Consider the following 17202-nt stretch of genomic DNA (forward strand, 5'->3'; position numbering starts at 1 on the left):
ACAGTAACCAGTTAAAGTTTGCTACTTTCCAAGGGTGGAGGTTGGGGAAAGTGGTTGGTGGAATGCATGACGAGTTGGGTCCCCGTCCCGCATCCTGGTAACATACATAAGTGTACACTTAAGTGTGGCTGAAACTCATTACTCTATACTGCATAAATGTACTGTAATATGTGTAAAAAAAATCTGTGTCCGCAACCGCGGACATGGAGGTAAAAATAATCCGCAGTTGTGTCTGCGTCCGCAAAAATTAATATCTTAACCTCCTATCTTAACCCCACAGTTTTACCCGCAAACGCATTTTATGAGAAATAGATATACGGCTCCGCCTCCGCAGAGCTCTAAAATTTGGTATCCGATACATCACTAGTATGGGGAACAATTGTGTGACGTTATAACAAAATCTGTCCATACACGTGGAAGCTACAGAGCGGACACAAATGTTAGTATGGCTGTCAAGTACAACAGCACCCAACCTTGTTGAGCCCCCAGTGTGACCACGACCTTGGGAGTAGGTAGCTGGTTGTTGCACGCAACACACTGTCATGGCATGGGGAACAACTGTGTGAAGTTATATAAAATCTGGCCATGCATGTGGACACGAGATTGCGGACTGACGGACATACTGACAGAACCAAGCAAACCTATAGTCCCCAACTGGTTTGACCAGTATGGGACTCATAAAGAAGGTACACAATATAGAAGTGGAATGTCCATGATAAAGCAACAGTCCTTAAACCTGACATCAGGATCATATTTATTTTTGGCACTTACCTCCGCATGATATATCCATCTTAAGGTCACTTTATTATCAACTGAAAGATTTACGTGGGAAGCAACTTTCCACTAAAAATGTTATACTGCACATCTGGACAAACATTCTCTGTTGAGGTGTACAGGTTGTATTATTTAACCTGAAACTACGTGTTTAAATGGTGTAATACTTCCTCTTCTTCTCTCCCTGTTTTACCTCTGTCTTTTCCTTTTTATCTTCCCAGATCTGCTTTGCCTTATCCTCCCTCTACTATACACCTATATTCCTGCCTTCTATACTTTCCCACTTCCCCTTGGCATGGTGTGGCCACGCACCTGACTCTCTTTTCCACGTTGTGCTTGAAGACCTCCCTCAGGTCGTGTTGGGAGCAGGCACCTGACACCACCATGGAGGCCAGACGTTCATTCTTCAGGAACACTTCAAGGTAGCTCTGCACAGCATTGGTGAATGCCTCGTCTGCTGCTATCTGGAGTTCACCTTTCAGGAAGCTCTGTGGGAGAAAAATGGGGAAAACTAAATACAGAAAACAAATATACAAGTGAATGCTATGTGGGAAAAAACAAAAGGTAAATGGTTACAGGAAATTACAGGGAAAAGGAAGTCACCATAACATCTCTGCACAACACTGGTCCCCTTCATAAACCTGTGTGGGAAAGAGACTGAGTACCCATGGGGAAAAAAAAGAATTATAGGGAAGTAGAAAGATGAAAACTGGACGGGATAGGAGCACATGTAGGTAGCTCTGTGGAGCAGTGCTATAGAAACGTTAAAACTATGTTAACAAGTTGTATTTAACCTATTGTACTTGAAAGGATCTGAGCTAGGATTGTGTTGTCGTGTCTCCATATCTACAACGATTCAGTGTGTATGTGTGTGTATTTTACCTAGTTGTGATATACAGTAGACCCTTGTTATATGCGGGGGTTAGGTTCCAGAGACCCCCCCAGAAGGCAAATTCCGTGGATACTCAAGTCATCATCACAAAATGGCATATTATTTCCACAAGCTAAGCACATCCCTGAAAAAATAAAAACATCCTTTAAAATATTACAAATACATACCCTCTCAGGCACAGGTGGTTTGAGTTGTTACGATTGTTTAACAACCTGTAAAGCACACCATGACACGAATCGGGTAAAAAAACATACCAAAATATGACACCCATCGGCGGGAAACTTGTGTCCTCCTTTGTTTGACTAGATGTGCATCATGGTTCATGGTGCGTTGTACAGGATGGTATTTAATGACTCGATTGGAGTCCGTGCATGAAAAGGTTAACACTCACCAAAAGACTGTGTGTTCTCTTCATAACCTTTTTACATTGATGGCAGTTGCTGTATGACGATGATGATTTCTGTATAGATGACGATGACTGCTGTATGATGACGACGATGATTGTAGTGCAATTCCTACAGTGCCAATATGGTGAGGCGACAAGATGTGTGGTGGCACTGTAGGTAAGCTGTGAGTCTAATCTGACCCTTTTCTCTGCCAATGATAACACCTTATGCTCTCTCTTTGGCTTAGAAGAATTGCCTTTATCCTTTACTTGTTTCTTGGGAGCCATTTTTCACTTACACAATGAAAGTACAGTACAGCTGTAAACACGAGAAGGACAACGATGACTTAAGTAGCGAACTGACTGGTGTTTACAATAAGACTGACAGAGTGGTGGGAATACTCGTGGGTGTGGGTATGCTAACTGTAACGATAAAAGAAGTGTGCGCTGCGCGCCAAATTCAAATTAAATTACAGTGTATAGTACGTTATTAAAATAAGTCTGATCCGCGGAAACTTAAATCTGTGGATGCAAATTTCATGGATAACAAGGGTCTACTGTACAGGAAACGAGCTACACTCATGAGGTCCCGTCTCAGTTACTCAATAAGTCAAATTTTGCTTTTAACTTGTTTAAGTTTTTTGACTGGACAATCTCTTTGCCTAGTTTATTCCACAGATCAATGTCTCTACACCAGGCCCTCCACATTCACGGAATCAACTTTCGCGGGCTTCAAAGATTCGCGGATTGTCCCTCTGTGGAGCCTGGACTGAATTTAATGGGTATGATTGTAAGAAGTTGGGGTTTATACAGTATGTAGCTGATGACTTGTCCACACTCATGTCTGGGCAAGTCATCAACTATTTGTGATATTTTATGCTGCTTTCAGGTCCCAGATATGGTTTATTAGGTACAGTACAGTATTTGCACACTTGCTCACAGGGGGTGATTTGAGGCTGTAGAGGCATTTACAGGAGGGTGTACCAAACATTCGCAGAAATTCCACATCTGCGGGGGTCTGTGTCCCCTAACCCTCGCGAATGTGGAGGGACTGGTATATATGGAAAACTATATTTTTTGAGATCTTTCAAGCAACTTAGCTTTTTCAGTTCCATTCCATGTCCTCTTGTTACTCTTCCATCCCATACCAGCAGATCTCTGTCAATTTTTTCTACTCCCATCATGGCCCTGAACACCGCAATCATGTTGCCCCTCTCTCACCTTTCTTCTAAGGAAATTAGATCTAGCTTTTCCAGCCTTTCCTTGTACAACAGATCTGCCAGACTAAGGGCCATCTTGGATGCTGTTCTTTGTTTTCTCTCAATCTTGTTTGTCTTTCTTTTTGTGTGGGGACCACACTACTGCCGCATATTCCAACCTGGGGCGGATCATGGCCAATATCATTTTTTCAACATCTTCTCATCCATGTAGTGAAGTGCTACTCTAATTTTAGTCAACAGATTATATGTCTCCCTAACTATCTTGTTCACGTGTTTTTCAGGTGACAAATTATCCTGGGCTGGCACTCCCAAGTCCTCCTCTTCTCTTGCTTTTGTGACTGGTTCATTACCCATCGAATAATTCAGTGATGGTCTCTTGGTACTTTTACCCACTTCCAATACTTTACATTTTTTGCGCTGAATTTCCCTTCCCACATCCGACTCCAATCATAAATCCTATACAGGTCCCCCTGCAGATTTTAAAAGTCTTCTTCAGTTTCTACTTTCAAGATCTTTGCATTGTCAGCAAACAGACTTGTATAACTGTTCACTCCATCTACCATATCATTTACATAAATCAGGAACATTACAGATGCCAACACCAAGCCCTGTAGGACTCCACAAGTTACTTCCCTCCATCCAGACATCCTGTCCTTTGTCACTGTTCTCATTTGTCTGTCTCTCAAGAAGTCTCTCAACCACTCCAAGAGGTTCCCCTTCAGTCCCCTTCTATGTACTTCAATTTCCACATTGGTTGCTTGTGGGGTACCTTGTCAAAGGTTGCCTCCAGATCTAAATAAACAATTCACCCAACTATCTCCCTCCTGTAGCATGCCAATCACTCTTGAGTAGAAGCTCAACAAGTGTGTGTGTGTGTGTGTGTGTGTGTGTGTGTGTGTGTGTGTGTGTGTGTGTGTGTGTTGCTTTATTTCTACATCCCGGCATACTTGGGATATGTGTACTGTCTCGTGTGTGTTTAGGAAAGAATGTCGAAACTAAGCTTACGACTTGTACCCACATAATTAAGAATACGGTGTAGTGAAGGTTACCCCATACTTAACAAGCTTCGAGGGAACCGTAACCATGTTTTCTTTAGTCCTGTCCAGCTCTATAATGTTACCCAAGTTCACTGTAAGCATGTTTTCTTTAGTCCTGTCCAGCTCTATAATGTTACCCAAGTTCACCGTAAGCATGTTTTCTTTAGTCCTGTCCAGCTCTACAATGTTACCCAAGTTCACGCCATCACTAGACTCGAGTTTCTCTCCTACAGTAAAAAGCAGCCTCCATCGTAGCCAGGAATGTATGGGTTTTACGAGGAGGAGGGAATGCTGGGCCTCTTGTATTTTCGGGGTAGGATATTTTTCGTTGTAACAAATAGCAGGGTTTAATTCTGTAACCCCTGTACTTTGACAATCTGTGCTACACCAGTCCGAACATTTCCCTTCTCTCTCCTTTTCCTCCCTCTCCCCCGTTACTCTTCCTTTCCCTCCCTCTCCCCAGCCACTCTCCCTTTCCTTCCCTCACCCCCGTCACACTCCCCTTTCCTCCCTCTCTCCTGTCACTCTCCCCTTCCCTCCCTCTCTCGTCAATCCCCCTTTCCTTCCCTCTCCCCAGCCACTCTCCCTTTCCCTCCCTCTCCCCTTCCCTCCTCCTCAATCACCCATTTCCCTCCCTCCTAACTCCCCCACTCGTCTCATCCTCCTCCCTCTCCTTTTTCGTAGTCTCACCCTCCCTCCGATCCCTTCCCTTTTCTTCTCAGCTCTTCTTCCCACCCTCCTCCCTCCTTCCCTCCCCCTTCTCTGCCATGAGACATTACTACCATTTTCATTACACTAAGAGGTTGGCAGAAGCACTACGAAGTTTTTTTTTTTTTATTATTAATTTTAGGTGGAAAGGTAGCGAGCGGCCGGTCCATTGTTCAGCCTCTCTCTCTCTCTCTCTCTCCAGCAGCAACACTATCGGGACGAGCAGGACGAAGGCAAAATTAACTAGTGAACCCCTTGACAACGATCACGGTTTTTATTTTACTCCTGCCAATGCTAGATGACTTTATTCTGATTAGTAGAGACTTCTTGAGCAGAGAGGTTACACGCTGCCTTCACTAGCCCCATCACTATTGGGCGGCTCCCGTACGTTGAGTAAAAATCATCAGGTGGTGGTGGTGGTTAGGAGGTCCTCATAATCATAGAATTAAACACTGTCTTGGGAAGGATGAGATTACGAAGGGGTAAATGTGAAGGTGTGACGCACGACTACTACTTCTACAACAACAACTACTACTATTATTACTACTACTAGTAAAGTGTGCTTCGTGAGTGCGTGACGAGCGAGCGAGGGTTTGTACATACGTCTATCATCATAATTTCATCTTGCTGTAAACGATCAACATTTCTGGTAAGGTAGCTGAACAATAACAGAAGAATATTTGAGCTAAAATATTTACTTTCTCACGTTTTCTCTCTGATGTGCATATAGGGAAGCACCGTAGCATTTATCACAAGCTCAATGTTCAATTCTCTGCTCCCGACTTGCCGCGTCAAAGAATTGCGTCGGTAAACGCTTGGCTATTGATTGAATGATAAAACCCTGAAACGGGGTGATTACCCTTGCTGATTTCACCTCCTAAACATAGAAAAACGTTCATGTAAAATTATGTGCGTAATATCTGATATTTAATTGTTAGAATTCATGCAAGAAAACCGTGTTACAAAAGGAAATCTTTTTAAAATTCGATTTCATAGTGGAAGATGTCAACTGAAGCCATCAGCGCATTCCCTTGGAAAGCTAAAAACAAAATTTATTGGATGTATCTACTACCTGCTGAAAGAATCTCTCCCCTATCTCACATAGAAGAAAATTAGGTCAAACTTTACACGTTACCCTCATCCGATTTTCGACTTTTCGTTAACATTTTCTAGTAGAACTGGGCATTCTAAGAATCTTTTCTTCTATGACATTTCTCTCGCAAATTGATAATAAACGAGTTACTTCCACCAATCACAATCACAGACGAGCACGCGCTCTGTCCGCTCACCAGCTCACATTTGAAAGTTTGTCCCCGAAGACCAAACTTTACACGTACTCCTCATGCGATTTTCGGCTTTTCTTTAACATTTTCAGTTGTTTTTGTTAGTGATTTTCGACTTTTCTTTAATGCATTATTTCTTTTTTACACTCGGTTAGGTTAGGTTAGATGAGGTTTGGTTAATGTCATGGGGGGTCTGGGGGGCAAAGCCCCCCAGTTAGGAAGCACGGCCAGGGTTGGGGGGTCTGGGGGGCGAAGCCCCCCAGTAAGGAAACACTAATTCCCTAAGAAGCTTAAAATTATTTTCTTCCGAAGGATTTTAGTGTTTTTCATTTGATTTTGATAACAGTTCCAGTAGGAAATCACTCGCTTTTGCGTTTTTCCCCCACCCAACACCCCGGTTTCCCACAGGTCTCCCAGTATTCCTGGGGGAGGGGGAAGAACCGCAAAAAATTACATTTCAAGTGATAACAAACATCCAACCTGAGTGTTTTCGGTTGTTTTTGGTGTGATTCTTGTTGATTTGGACCGGTCCTTTTCACCGGAAGTCGCTAGTGGCGTTCAACAAAAACTAGCGACTTGCGATAGAAACGAAGGTCAAAATCGATCGAATCACACCAAAAACAACAGGAAACACTCAGGTTGGATGAAAAAATCGGATGAGGGCAACGTGCAAAAATGAAGAGTACGTGTAAAGTTTGGTCTTCCGGGACAAACTTTCAAATGTGAGCCGGTGAGCGGACAGAGCGCGCGCTCGTCTGTGATTGTGATTGGTGGAAGTAAATCGCGTGTAACTCGTTTATTATCAATTTGCAAGAGAAATGTCATGGAAGAAAAGATTCTTAGAATGACCAGTTCTACTAGAAAATGCTAACGAAAAGTCGAAAATCGGATGAGGGTAACGTGTAAAAATTGACCGAAAATTATTAGCCACAGAACACCACTGCAGTCGGGCTGCGTCATGTCGGGCCGAGCCGGGTCGTGTCGGGCCGCTCATTCCTCAGCTGAACGTAAATATAGCTTTGCTCGCTGCACTCGCTCGCTCGCTCCTATTACTACTACTACTACTACTACTAACTGTTTTCGGTTTATTTATTCACTGCGGTTAATGGTAATGCAAATATACATACAACTCCGTCATCGAGTACCCTCTCTATTACGATACTCAAGTTGTAAAGACCTAAGGTCTGGCTATCGCAGTAAGGAACGTATCAATTACACTCAAGAATATCACCTTCATTATATCCGCGCCATCTCATAGTTTAATTCAGCATAGGACAGACTTTACAAACTGGAGGGTCAGATACAGCCTTAATAAACATCTTCAGAGCATGACGTCTCTCAAATGACTACAAACGTCTGGTAGGAGCAAAAATGCACTAAAAAGGACGTCACCCGGATTCAAGGGGGTTTAGACCGCCCTCTTACATCCCTGACCAAATTACTTGATCGAAAAAACTCCACTTACTTACGCGTTTGGGATCAAGCGCAAGGCAAGACTTGAATCTGGCCCCCTGTTAGTTTGTCTTTGTTTTTGTTTTCTTGGAGGGAACAATCTTCCAGGCTCCTGGCCTTTGGTTCCTTTTTTTTAGCGTAAAAAAAAAAAAAATCGACTGGTGCTATCTAACTACGAATAAGACAATATGGTTTACCTCCTTGAACCTAGTGATGCATTTTGGTTTCTTCTTAATGTCACTAGAATTTTATTTACCTTAAGAGGGCCCCCCAGCAGTTAATGGGTCAACGAGGGCCATATCTATGATTATAATTATGAAATCGTATGCCAATGCCAAGAATAAAATGTCACCGGAACGAGGGGATTTAGAAACTATTGGTAATACAGACAAAGTGTTTGGATAGGAATGCTTAATGTGTGTGTGTGTGTGTGTGTGTGTGTGTGTGTGTGTGTGTGTGTGTGTGTGTGTGTGTGTGTGTGTGTGTGTGTGTGTGTGTGTGTGTGTGTGTGTGTGTGTGTGTGTGTGTGTGTGCGTGCGTGCGTGCGCGCGCGAGCTAGTTATCTATTTTAACTCACTAAGCCAGCAAATCTTCACTACACCCAGTAATATCCACAAATCCCTTTATTTCTGTGACCACATCCAAGCCTGTGCTCGTATAGCAGCCAACAACTAGGCCTGACCCGCGCTAACTAAATATTGGTCGAGTGCGCCCTTGCATATTCCTGTCCGCTGGTTTTGTTTCGCCGATGGGATCCAATGAATTCCAAATCCACTCTCTGAATGCCAGTCTCAAGTATGACAGAGAATTCCCTTGCTCTCTTGTTGAGAATTTAAGCCGTGTGATTCCTGGTGGTTTTTGGGAGGTGAGCAACATAAGGACAGGGGGAGAGTGGAGAGAAAGCCGAGGCCGAACGGACACACATGAACACAGGCAGCTCCGTGTCAAAAAACCGCTCAGGGAATGGTCAGACGGACACGCCAATATATTTTTCTTCTTTAGGTTCCCACACACGGACAACCAATCCTTCTTCTTCTTCCGCCTCCTGTTATCCAACCACATAGCCCTTCTTTCCACTCCCCCTACTTTTGTTTCGTTATCTTGTACCCATTTTCCTGAAGCTTTTTCTTTCTAATTGCTCCTTTCTTTCTCATCCTTCTCGCTCCATCATAAAGGCTGCGACCGTTATCACTCTCTCTATTCACTTCAATTATTCAGGCCCTGTTCTTGCTTTCTACCTTTTTCGCTTCTTCCCTGGCGGATCTAACTTTTTCTTTCCCACTTTCCTTTCTCTTTTTTCTCATTTAACACCGTCTGCCTCCAGCTTTCTCTTTCAACCTTTTCTCTAACTCTTCCTCCCACAAACCGATGATTTTCCCTCCTTTCTGAAGTACATCTTCCTTCCCCTCTCCTTCCCTTCTTTTCCTCTCTCTCTCTCTCTCTGCGCGCGCGCGCGTGTGTGTGTGTGTGGGGGGGGGGGTGAATGGGTGGAATGGCGTGGTTGAATGTGGCTCGCGGGAATGGTCATGGATTCAATGTTCTATCTCTGGGTAACACAACCACGGACGGTACTCCCGTCCCCCTCCCTACTCCTTGTCATTTTCCACGTTTTCTACTTTTGTTCTATAAATCTTTCCCCTCCTGTGTCTTTTCACTCTCTCTCTCTCTCTCTCATAACGTGCCTCCCTGCCACCTCAAGGGAGCACTGAGGGAGGCGGCCTACACAACTGAAAAGGGTCATATATTCACTACACCAAATCGAGCGACAATAGTGAGGCTTTATCCCCTCTCCTCTCCTTAGCCCTTTCACCACGATGATTCTCACTCTCTCTCTCTCTCTCTGCTTCCCACCCACACAGTTTCTTCAGCTTCAGATTTTTCGAAATGGAAGGGTTAGATTCCACCTTCATTAACTCCTTCACCGCACGACGACTCTTCTCAGTTTCGTAAAATATCCTATAGAAAAAAAGGGAAGCAGGCCTCGATGGTGTAAACTGTTTCATTCCGATGACGCATTGTATTTCTTCCACTACCAGATGATTTTATTCAGCTTTGACGTGGCTTTTCCAACTTGAGGGGTTAGAGGCAGCCTTCTAATTTCTTTCCCACTAGAAATCCGTCTTTAACTGAATAAAATCGTCTGGTTCCAGCAAACAATATCAATGGCGTCAAGGGGTTAACATTCTTTAAGTTCTCCTTTGCAGTTCTCTCCATTCACTGTATTCCTTATTTCAACTTTCTTGCTTTTCTCTCCTCTTACCCTTCCTTTTTTTTCTCTCTCCTCATTTCCAGGATACTTCACATATATCGCTCTTCTTCAACTGCCACACTCACGCCCGCACCAGGAGACTGAGCCGTCCCTTCAACAGATACCGCTGTGAGTTTCTATTGGAGCTCTGTTTATGAACCTGCCAGTATATCTCCGTTTTTTTTTTTTTTTTTTTTTTTTTCCCCCTTATCCCTCGTCATCTTGCCCCCATCCTTATCCTTATACAACTCCGTCACCATCACGTATCTTCCATTCTGTTATCCTCAAACTACATCATTACAATTTAAGAATTTTTATTAGTGCAGGCTATATGCTTTCCCTCAAAATCGAAAAATCCCCCCTTAGCTGAATAAAATCGTTTGAAGATAGAAAAAAAACGAAAAAGAATGATAATAGAAAAATACGTCACAGGATTCAAGGGACTAACTTCAGCCTCGGCCAAGTTTCCTCCTCCCCTACCTCGCCGTCTTCCTTCCCTTCCTCTTCTATCTCGCCCTACCTAACTTCTCCCGCCCGCTCTCCCTCTCTAAGTTACACCTTCCGCCTATCTCTCCCTAACTTCTATCTCCCCCCCATCTCTCTCTCTCTCTCTCTCTGGCTCTCACTTTATCATTACACCAGTGTCTCCTTCATCTTCATATCCTTCACGTCTCATTTTTCTTTTTTCTCACCTAATTTATCTTATTTATCTGCCTTCCTCGTTTTTTGATATCCCTATCCTTTCTTGTTTTCTATATTTTAATTTTTGTCCCTCCTCCAAATATTCCTCAGCTCTTCCTTCATTATCTCTGTGTTTTTTTTATGCGTTCCTCCTCTTTTGTATCCCTCCTCATTTGTATTCCTCCTCTCTTGTATCCCTCCTCTTTCTTGTTTCCTACATTCCATTTCTTGCTCCTCCGTGTATCCCTCACATTCCGAAGAAAGGAAGTTCCTCTGACCCCTCTGATTACAGACCAATAGCTGTCACATATTCTCTTGGTAAGGTATTTGAAACTTTAATTTATAAGCATAATGTTAAACATCTTGAATCCAACAACTTCATTAGTGATAGGCAATATGGTTTTCGCCACGAAAGATCCACCATTGACATACTCAATCTCCTAACTCATACCAACCATCAATCAATTGACCTACATGGAGAAACTCATGCAGTAGCCCTTGATATTTCTAAAGCTTTCGACAGAGTATAGCACCGTTCCCTGCTGTCCAAACTCCCTTCTATGGACTAACGTCTTTTGTTCGTTTGATTTCCTCATATCTCAGTGACAGGAAAATTAGAGTAAAAGTAGATGATGTATATTCCAATTTCCACTCAATTAACGCCGGCGTGCCGTAGGGATCAGTTCCGGCGCCAACCCTGTTCCTGGTTCATATTAATGATCTCTTATTTGTCACCCACAATTCCATCCACTCGTATGCAGATGACTCAACACTACATAGTTCAATCACACTCAGACACCCATTTACAAAGTCTAATATCTCTACTTCTCAGCTCAGTACAGCCATCTCCATAAATCAAGACCTATCTACGATCAGTGAATGGGGACAGAACAACCTTGTCTCATTTAATGCTAGTAAAACTAAATACCGTATATACAATTTACTAATAAAAAGATATTGCCAGATTCGCATATTACCTTCAGTGCTACTTATATTCCCATCTCCAAAAGTATTGAAATTCTCGGCGTCTCACTTTACAATGCCCTCAGCTGGACCTCTCAAGTTAGATCACTTGCTAAACCGCCTCAAAGAAACTTGGATTATTGTACAGAGTCCACAACTTCTTCACTGACGAGCAGTTAGCTATAATTTATGGGAGTCATGTGCGCTCTCAGCTTGAATATTGCTCACCCTTGTTGCATGGATGTGGATAGGTTGCATTAAAACAACCAGACAAAATTCAGAATAAAGCTCTTAGAATTATTAATAACCCTGTCATTACAAATAAACTATATCCACTACAAGTAAGAAGGAATGTTACCTCCCTTGCATTATTTTACAGACATTTTTATGGCAAATGCTCAGACGAAGTTGCGTCCATGGTGCCACCTCTCCATGCCTTCCCTCGTGCTACACGGGCATCTGGTGGCGCTCATGACTGGAATGTCACTCAGCCATACTGCAGAACTTCTGTCTATCAGAATTATTTCATTCCCCGAACTGCATCTCTTTGGAACTCGCTTCCCCAGAGTTGTTTCTCTCCAAACTTCAACCTACAGTTGTTCAAGTCTAACTGTTACAGATATTTTATGAACAGACGACACCAGTAATCTGGTGTATGGATTTTTTTTTATTCATTTGTTTTTCCTTCCTCTGTTCTGTTATATATATATATATATATATATATATATATATATATATATATAAAATCTCCGTCATCACCATCTCCCCCGCCTCTACTTTATCTCCCCTCTCCCCTCCCCTGAGAAGAGGTGTGGAGGTGAGGCGAGGTGATGTAATGGAGGGGAGTGAGTGATTAGGCCAGACCTCGGGCTGAACACCAATTAGGAAGTAATGGCTCTTAATGGGGGAGGCAGGGAGGGAAGAGGTGAGAGAGGGAGAGATGGAGAGATTGAGAGCAGAGAATGAGGGGCGACAGTGGAAGAAATGGAGTATGAGGGAGGCAGAGATGAAAGGAACAGAAGACGAGTGGCATGGAAGGGAGGAAGAACGGAAGGGAAAACTGAGGAGGACTGAGAGCAATGTAATGAGACATGGAAGAGATGGGAGGAGAGAAATGAAGGAAGTGATGGGGAAAATGTGGGGCGAGAGATGAGAAAAGATAAGGAAGACAGGAGTGTGATGAAAACAAACTGATAAATACAGGAACATGCAGATTTATATATAACCGGTGTATTATATATATATATATATATATATATATATATATATATATATATATATATATATATATATATATATATATATATATCAATAATTTCCTGTGGCACCCTCGGGGATGCATAGGGCCTCGATGAACTCACACCACCACATCCTATCTTGTGCTAACTCCTCAAGATCTCCCCAACATTCATCTCCAGCTTCCCGTCTCATTGTCCTCACCCACGTCTCTTTTGGCCTTCCTCTACCTCTCCTACCAAGTGCCACCCACCCTGGTGTACCTCGTACTATTCCCTGTCTCCTATACACATGTCCTAGCCACTTCCATTGTCAGAATCTAACATATTCATCGACCGGCTGTACTCCCGTTATTTCTCTAATTCTACTATTTGGTATCCTTTCCCACCACTTAACTCCTAATATTCTTCTAAGTGCTTTATTTTCAAACACCAAGAATTTATTTTCCATAGTCACTGTGCTGTACCAAGACTCGTGTCCATAAATTAAGATACTCCTAACCATTACCTTATAAAGTTTGATTTTTGTATGCACAGAGAAATTGTTATTATTCCAAATATTTTTAAGCATTCCCATTGCCTGATTAGCCTTCTTTAACCTTTCCTCGAATTCAAAGTTCAAAGAACCATCCTTGGCTAAATAAGTACCTAAATATTTAAACCTATCAACTTGCTTTACAACCATACCTCCAATTACACATTCCTGCGCATTTTCCATATTCATATTGATTATTTCAGTTTTTCCACAATTAATAACCAAACCCACCTTGCGACCTTCACTCACCAAACAGTCCAACACTCTCTGCATCTCTTCTGGCCCATCACAAATCAAAACTATATCATCTGCATAATCTAAATCCAAAAGTTTCCTGTTCTCTCCCCAAAGTATACCTGCACCGATTTCTGTTCCAACGCGTTTCATAATGTAATCAATGACCAATATAAATAGTAAAGGCGATAGAACACCACCTTGAATTACTCCGGACTTGACTTCAAACGAATCACTCAGACAACCATCAACCATCACTTTACAAAATGTGTCCTCATGCATGTTCATAATGACCCTCACAAACTCCTCTGGCATTCCATAATGTCTCATGATCTTCCCCATAGTCTCTCTCGAAACACTATCAAAAGCCTTTTCAAAATCAACAAAACAAAGACTTAACGGTACTCTCATTTCATTAACTTGCTGCATCAAATGCCTAACTATAAAGATCTGATCATTGCAACCACGTCCCTTTCTAAAACCAGCCTGTTCATCCCTCACAATACCCTCAACCACTGGCTCCAACCTATTTAACAACACTCTACTGAAAACTTTCAAAGCTATCGGTGACAAAGAGATTCCCCTCCAATTACCACATTCACTCAGGTCTCCCTTCTTCGGAACTTTAACAATCACACCATTCTTCCAAACTGATGGTAGTAACCCCGTCACCCATATCTTATTGAATAGCTTGGTCAAGATCATTATTAATCTATCCCCCTCCACTTTAAACATTTCCGGAAATAAACCATCCTCCCCTGGTGCCTTATTATTCTTTAACTGTTTTACTGCTTTCTCCACTTCTGCAAGCCTCAACTCTCCTGTTTCTATATTTAAATCTTCCTGAGAAGACGGTATATCCTCTTCTGGTGGTATTGGTCCATTAAGAACTGTCTCAAAATGCTCTTTCCATCTATTTTTAATATCTCCATCTTTGGTCAATAAATTTCCTTCCCTGTCTCTAACTGGTATTTCCTTGCGTTTACCTGCATTACCACTCAGTTCTCTAATCGATTCATATGCTATTCTTTGACTCTGTCCATCATTTTTGTTTATTAAGATTTCAGTCTCTGCAACCTTTTCATCCACACATCTTCTTTTATCTCTCCTAGCTAACCTTCTTACTTCTGAATTCAAACTCCAGTACGCAGCTCTTGCTAATTCAATCTCTTGTTCATCAACGCATTGCATCTCACTCCTCAATTTAGCCTCACCTCTCTTTTTTATCATATCCCACGTTTCCTCTGATATCCATTTCTTTCTCCTGAAGCTATGTCTCCTTCCAATCGTACATTCAGCAGTCTCATGCAAAACTTTGTTCACATCCTCCCACATCTCATCTACACTTCTCTCCCCTCTTCCAACGTTTCCAACACCAAAAACCTATTTCTGCATTCTAATCTGAATTCCTCCTTTTCTTCTCCTTCCCTTCTAAGCTTAACAATATCGTATCTACCAACACCAGACTTTTCCTTCTTCTGATTTTTAAGTTTAAACCTTATTTTTGCAATGCTGAGTTGATGGTCACTACCAATATCCGCTCCCCGTTTAACATGAACATCTAGCAGAGAACTTCTATGCCTCCTACTGATAGCGATGTGATCAATCTGATTTTTATATTTTCCACACGGCGACACCCAAGTTGTCTTGTGTATATTGCAATGCTGAAAGAGTGTGCCCCCGATGACTAAGTCATTTGCTAGACAGAAGCTTCCAAACCTCACTCCGTTTTCACTCATCCTACTACCAACTCCCATCTTACCCATACATGCCTCAAATCCCTCATTTGAACAGCCCATTACTGCATTAAAGTCTCCAACGCAGATCAAAACATCATGTCTAGGTACCCTTCCCACTCCTTCTTGCAACTTTTCATAAAATGTGTCTTTCCTTTCATCGAGTGCATCATTAGTAGGTGCATAACACACAAACAGACTGATGTTGCCATGATTTGATTTAAACCGTGCGTATAACAATCGCTCATCTATAGGATCCCACTCACATAAAGCCTTATTTGCCTTACAACCCAGCAACAATCCTACTCTCTGATAATGCATTCCGTCCTGTCGACCAGATATCAATAAACGTATACCATCCTCCAAATCCAACTTATCGACTCCAGTCAATCTAGTTTCTGTCAGAGCACAAATATCAAGTGCGTAATTTTGAAAAACCTTCACTAACTCATCGATTTTACCGTCATGATTTAGCGTTCTCACATTCCAGTTACCAACTTTAATTGTATTTTTTGCATTGACAAAGGAATTAGATTGTAATTGAGGCAACCGTGAGATTCTTAGCACCCCCTGCTCATTTAAGGGTTGCACGGGACTGGGGGCCATTATTGTTCTTACAGAGTCCATCAAGGTTTCTTTGGCTAACTTCCTGAACACCTCGCCATTGTGTTGCAGTCGCAGTAGGCAGCTAACTTGCCTGATTGCCCACACCCGAAAGACCCAGCTATGCTGTAGCCAGTCACGTGCCGGCATGCTTCCCAGCCATTTCACTCTCAAGGAGTTCCTCTGCCTGAGAAAGCAACCACCCCCCTGCTCCCGAGGGCTTTTGATCTGTGTAGGTAGAGGGCGATCACTCCCTCACTAGCCATATACAGTGTATATACAGTGTATATATATATATATATATATATATATATATATATATATATATATATATATATATAAACATACAGAGAGAGAGAGAGAAAGAGAGAATGGAAGACTGAAATATGCTGGGAGGGACGACGATGCAGAGGAAAAGAAAACAATATTAAAGGTGAAGAAAGGGCGACAATGGATGGAAGAAAAATAATTTATAAGGAAGTGGATGAGAAAGGGAGACGGAGGAAGAGGAGGAGGGAGGCGAAATAGGTGGGCACGTAAGAGGCTGGTAGGATGACAAGGGGGGGGGAGGAAGAGGACATTGGCAAGGTGAGGAGGAGGAAATTTACGAGATAGGAGGGGAAGGGAATGGAAAGCAAGATGGAGGAGGACAAGGAGAAAGAGGGGGGAGGTGGAGAAGGGAAAGGAGGTAGAGGGATAGAGAGGAGAGACAGTGGCGGCGAGGCGAGGAAAGGAATTCAGACGATGCTGGGATAAGACATTAGAATGCGAGAGAGAGAGAGAGAGAGAGAGAGAGAGAGAGAGAGAGAGAGAGTGGGGAAAGAAAGCGGCAAGAAATGGGAGGGAGGGAGGACAAGATGGGACAGAAATTAAGAGAGAGGGATGGAGTGGGGGATGGAGCAAAGGTGAGAGAAAAGGGAGGGAAGAACTAGAAGAAAGTAAAAGAGTGAGAAAATAGGATGGACGGGAAAGTTAGAAAGAGGGATGGACAGAAAGTGAGAGAAGGAAGGTAGAAAGGAAGTGAAGGAAACGAGAGAGGGGGATGGAGGAAAAGAGAAAGAGGCAGGGAGAGAGTGAGGGAAGTGAGAAAGAGGGGTGGAGGAAAAGGGAGAGAGGGAGTGAGGAAGGATACAGTGGTCACCAAGATGTGTGTTAAGTGGCTTGCAGTGTCGAGGGGAAGGGAGGGGAGGGGAGAGATGGAGAGAAATACACCTGG

At 42.7% G+C, this 17202-nt stretch overlaps 1 protein-coding gene across 1 annotated transcript in view; it reads right to left on the reverse strand.

Moving 5' to 3' along the window:
- Nucleotides 1–17202, reverse strand: part of LOC145415682 (calcium-dependent secretion activator-like) — a 603137-nt gene that overhangs the window by 489866 nt on the left and 96069 nt on the right. The window contains exon 5 of the mRNA XM_080284897.1: nt 1087–1262. Within this exon, the coding sequence (XP_080141023.1) occupies nt 1087–1262 (176 nt within the window). The remainder of the gene's footprint in view (nt 1–1086; nt 1263–17202) is intronic.

This window comes from Coenobita brevimanus, chromosome 103 (genome assembly GCF_032717465.1).
Source record: "Coenobita brevimanus isolate Jiangsu-jjx chromosome 103, ASM3271746v2, whole genome shotgun sequence".
Taxonomy (NCBI): domain Eukaryota; kingdom Metazoa; phylum Arthropoda; class Malacostraca; order Decapoda; family Coenobitidae; genus Coenobita; species Coenobita brevimanus.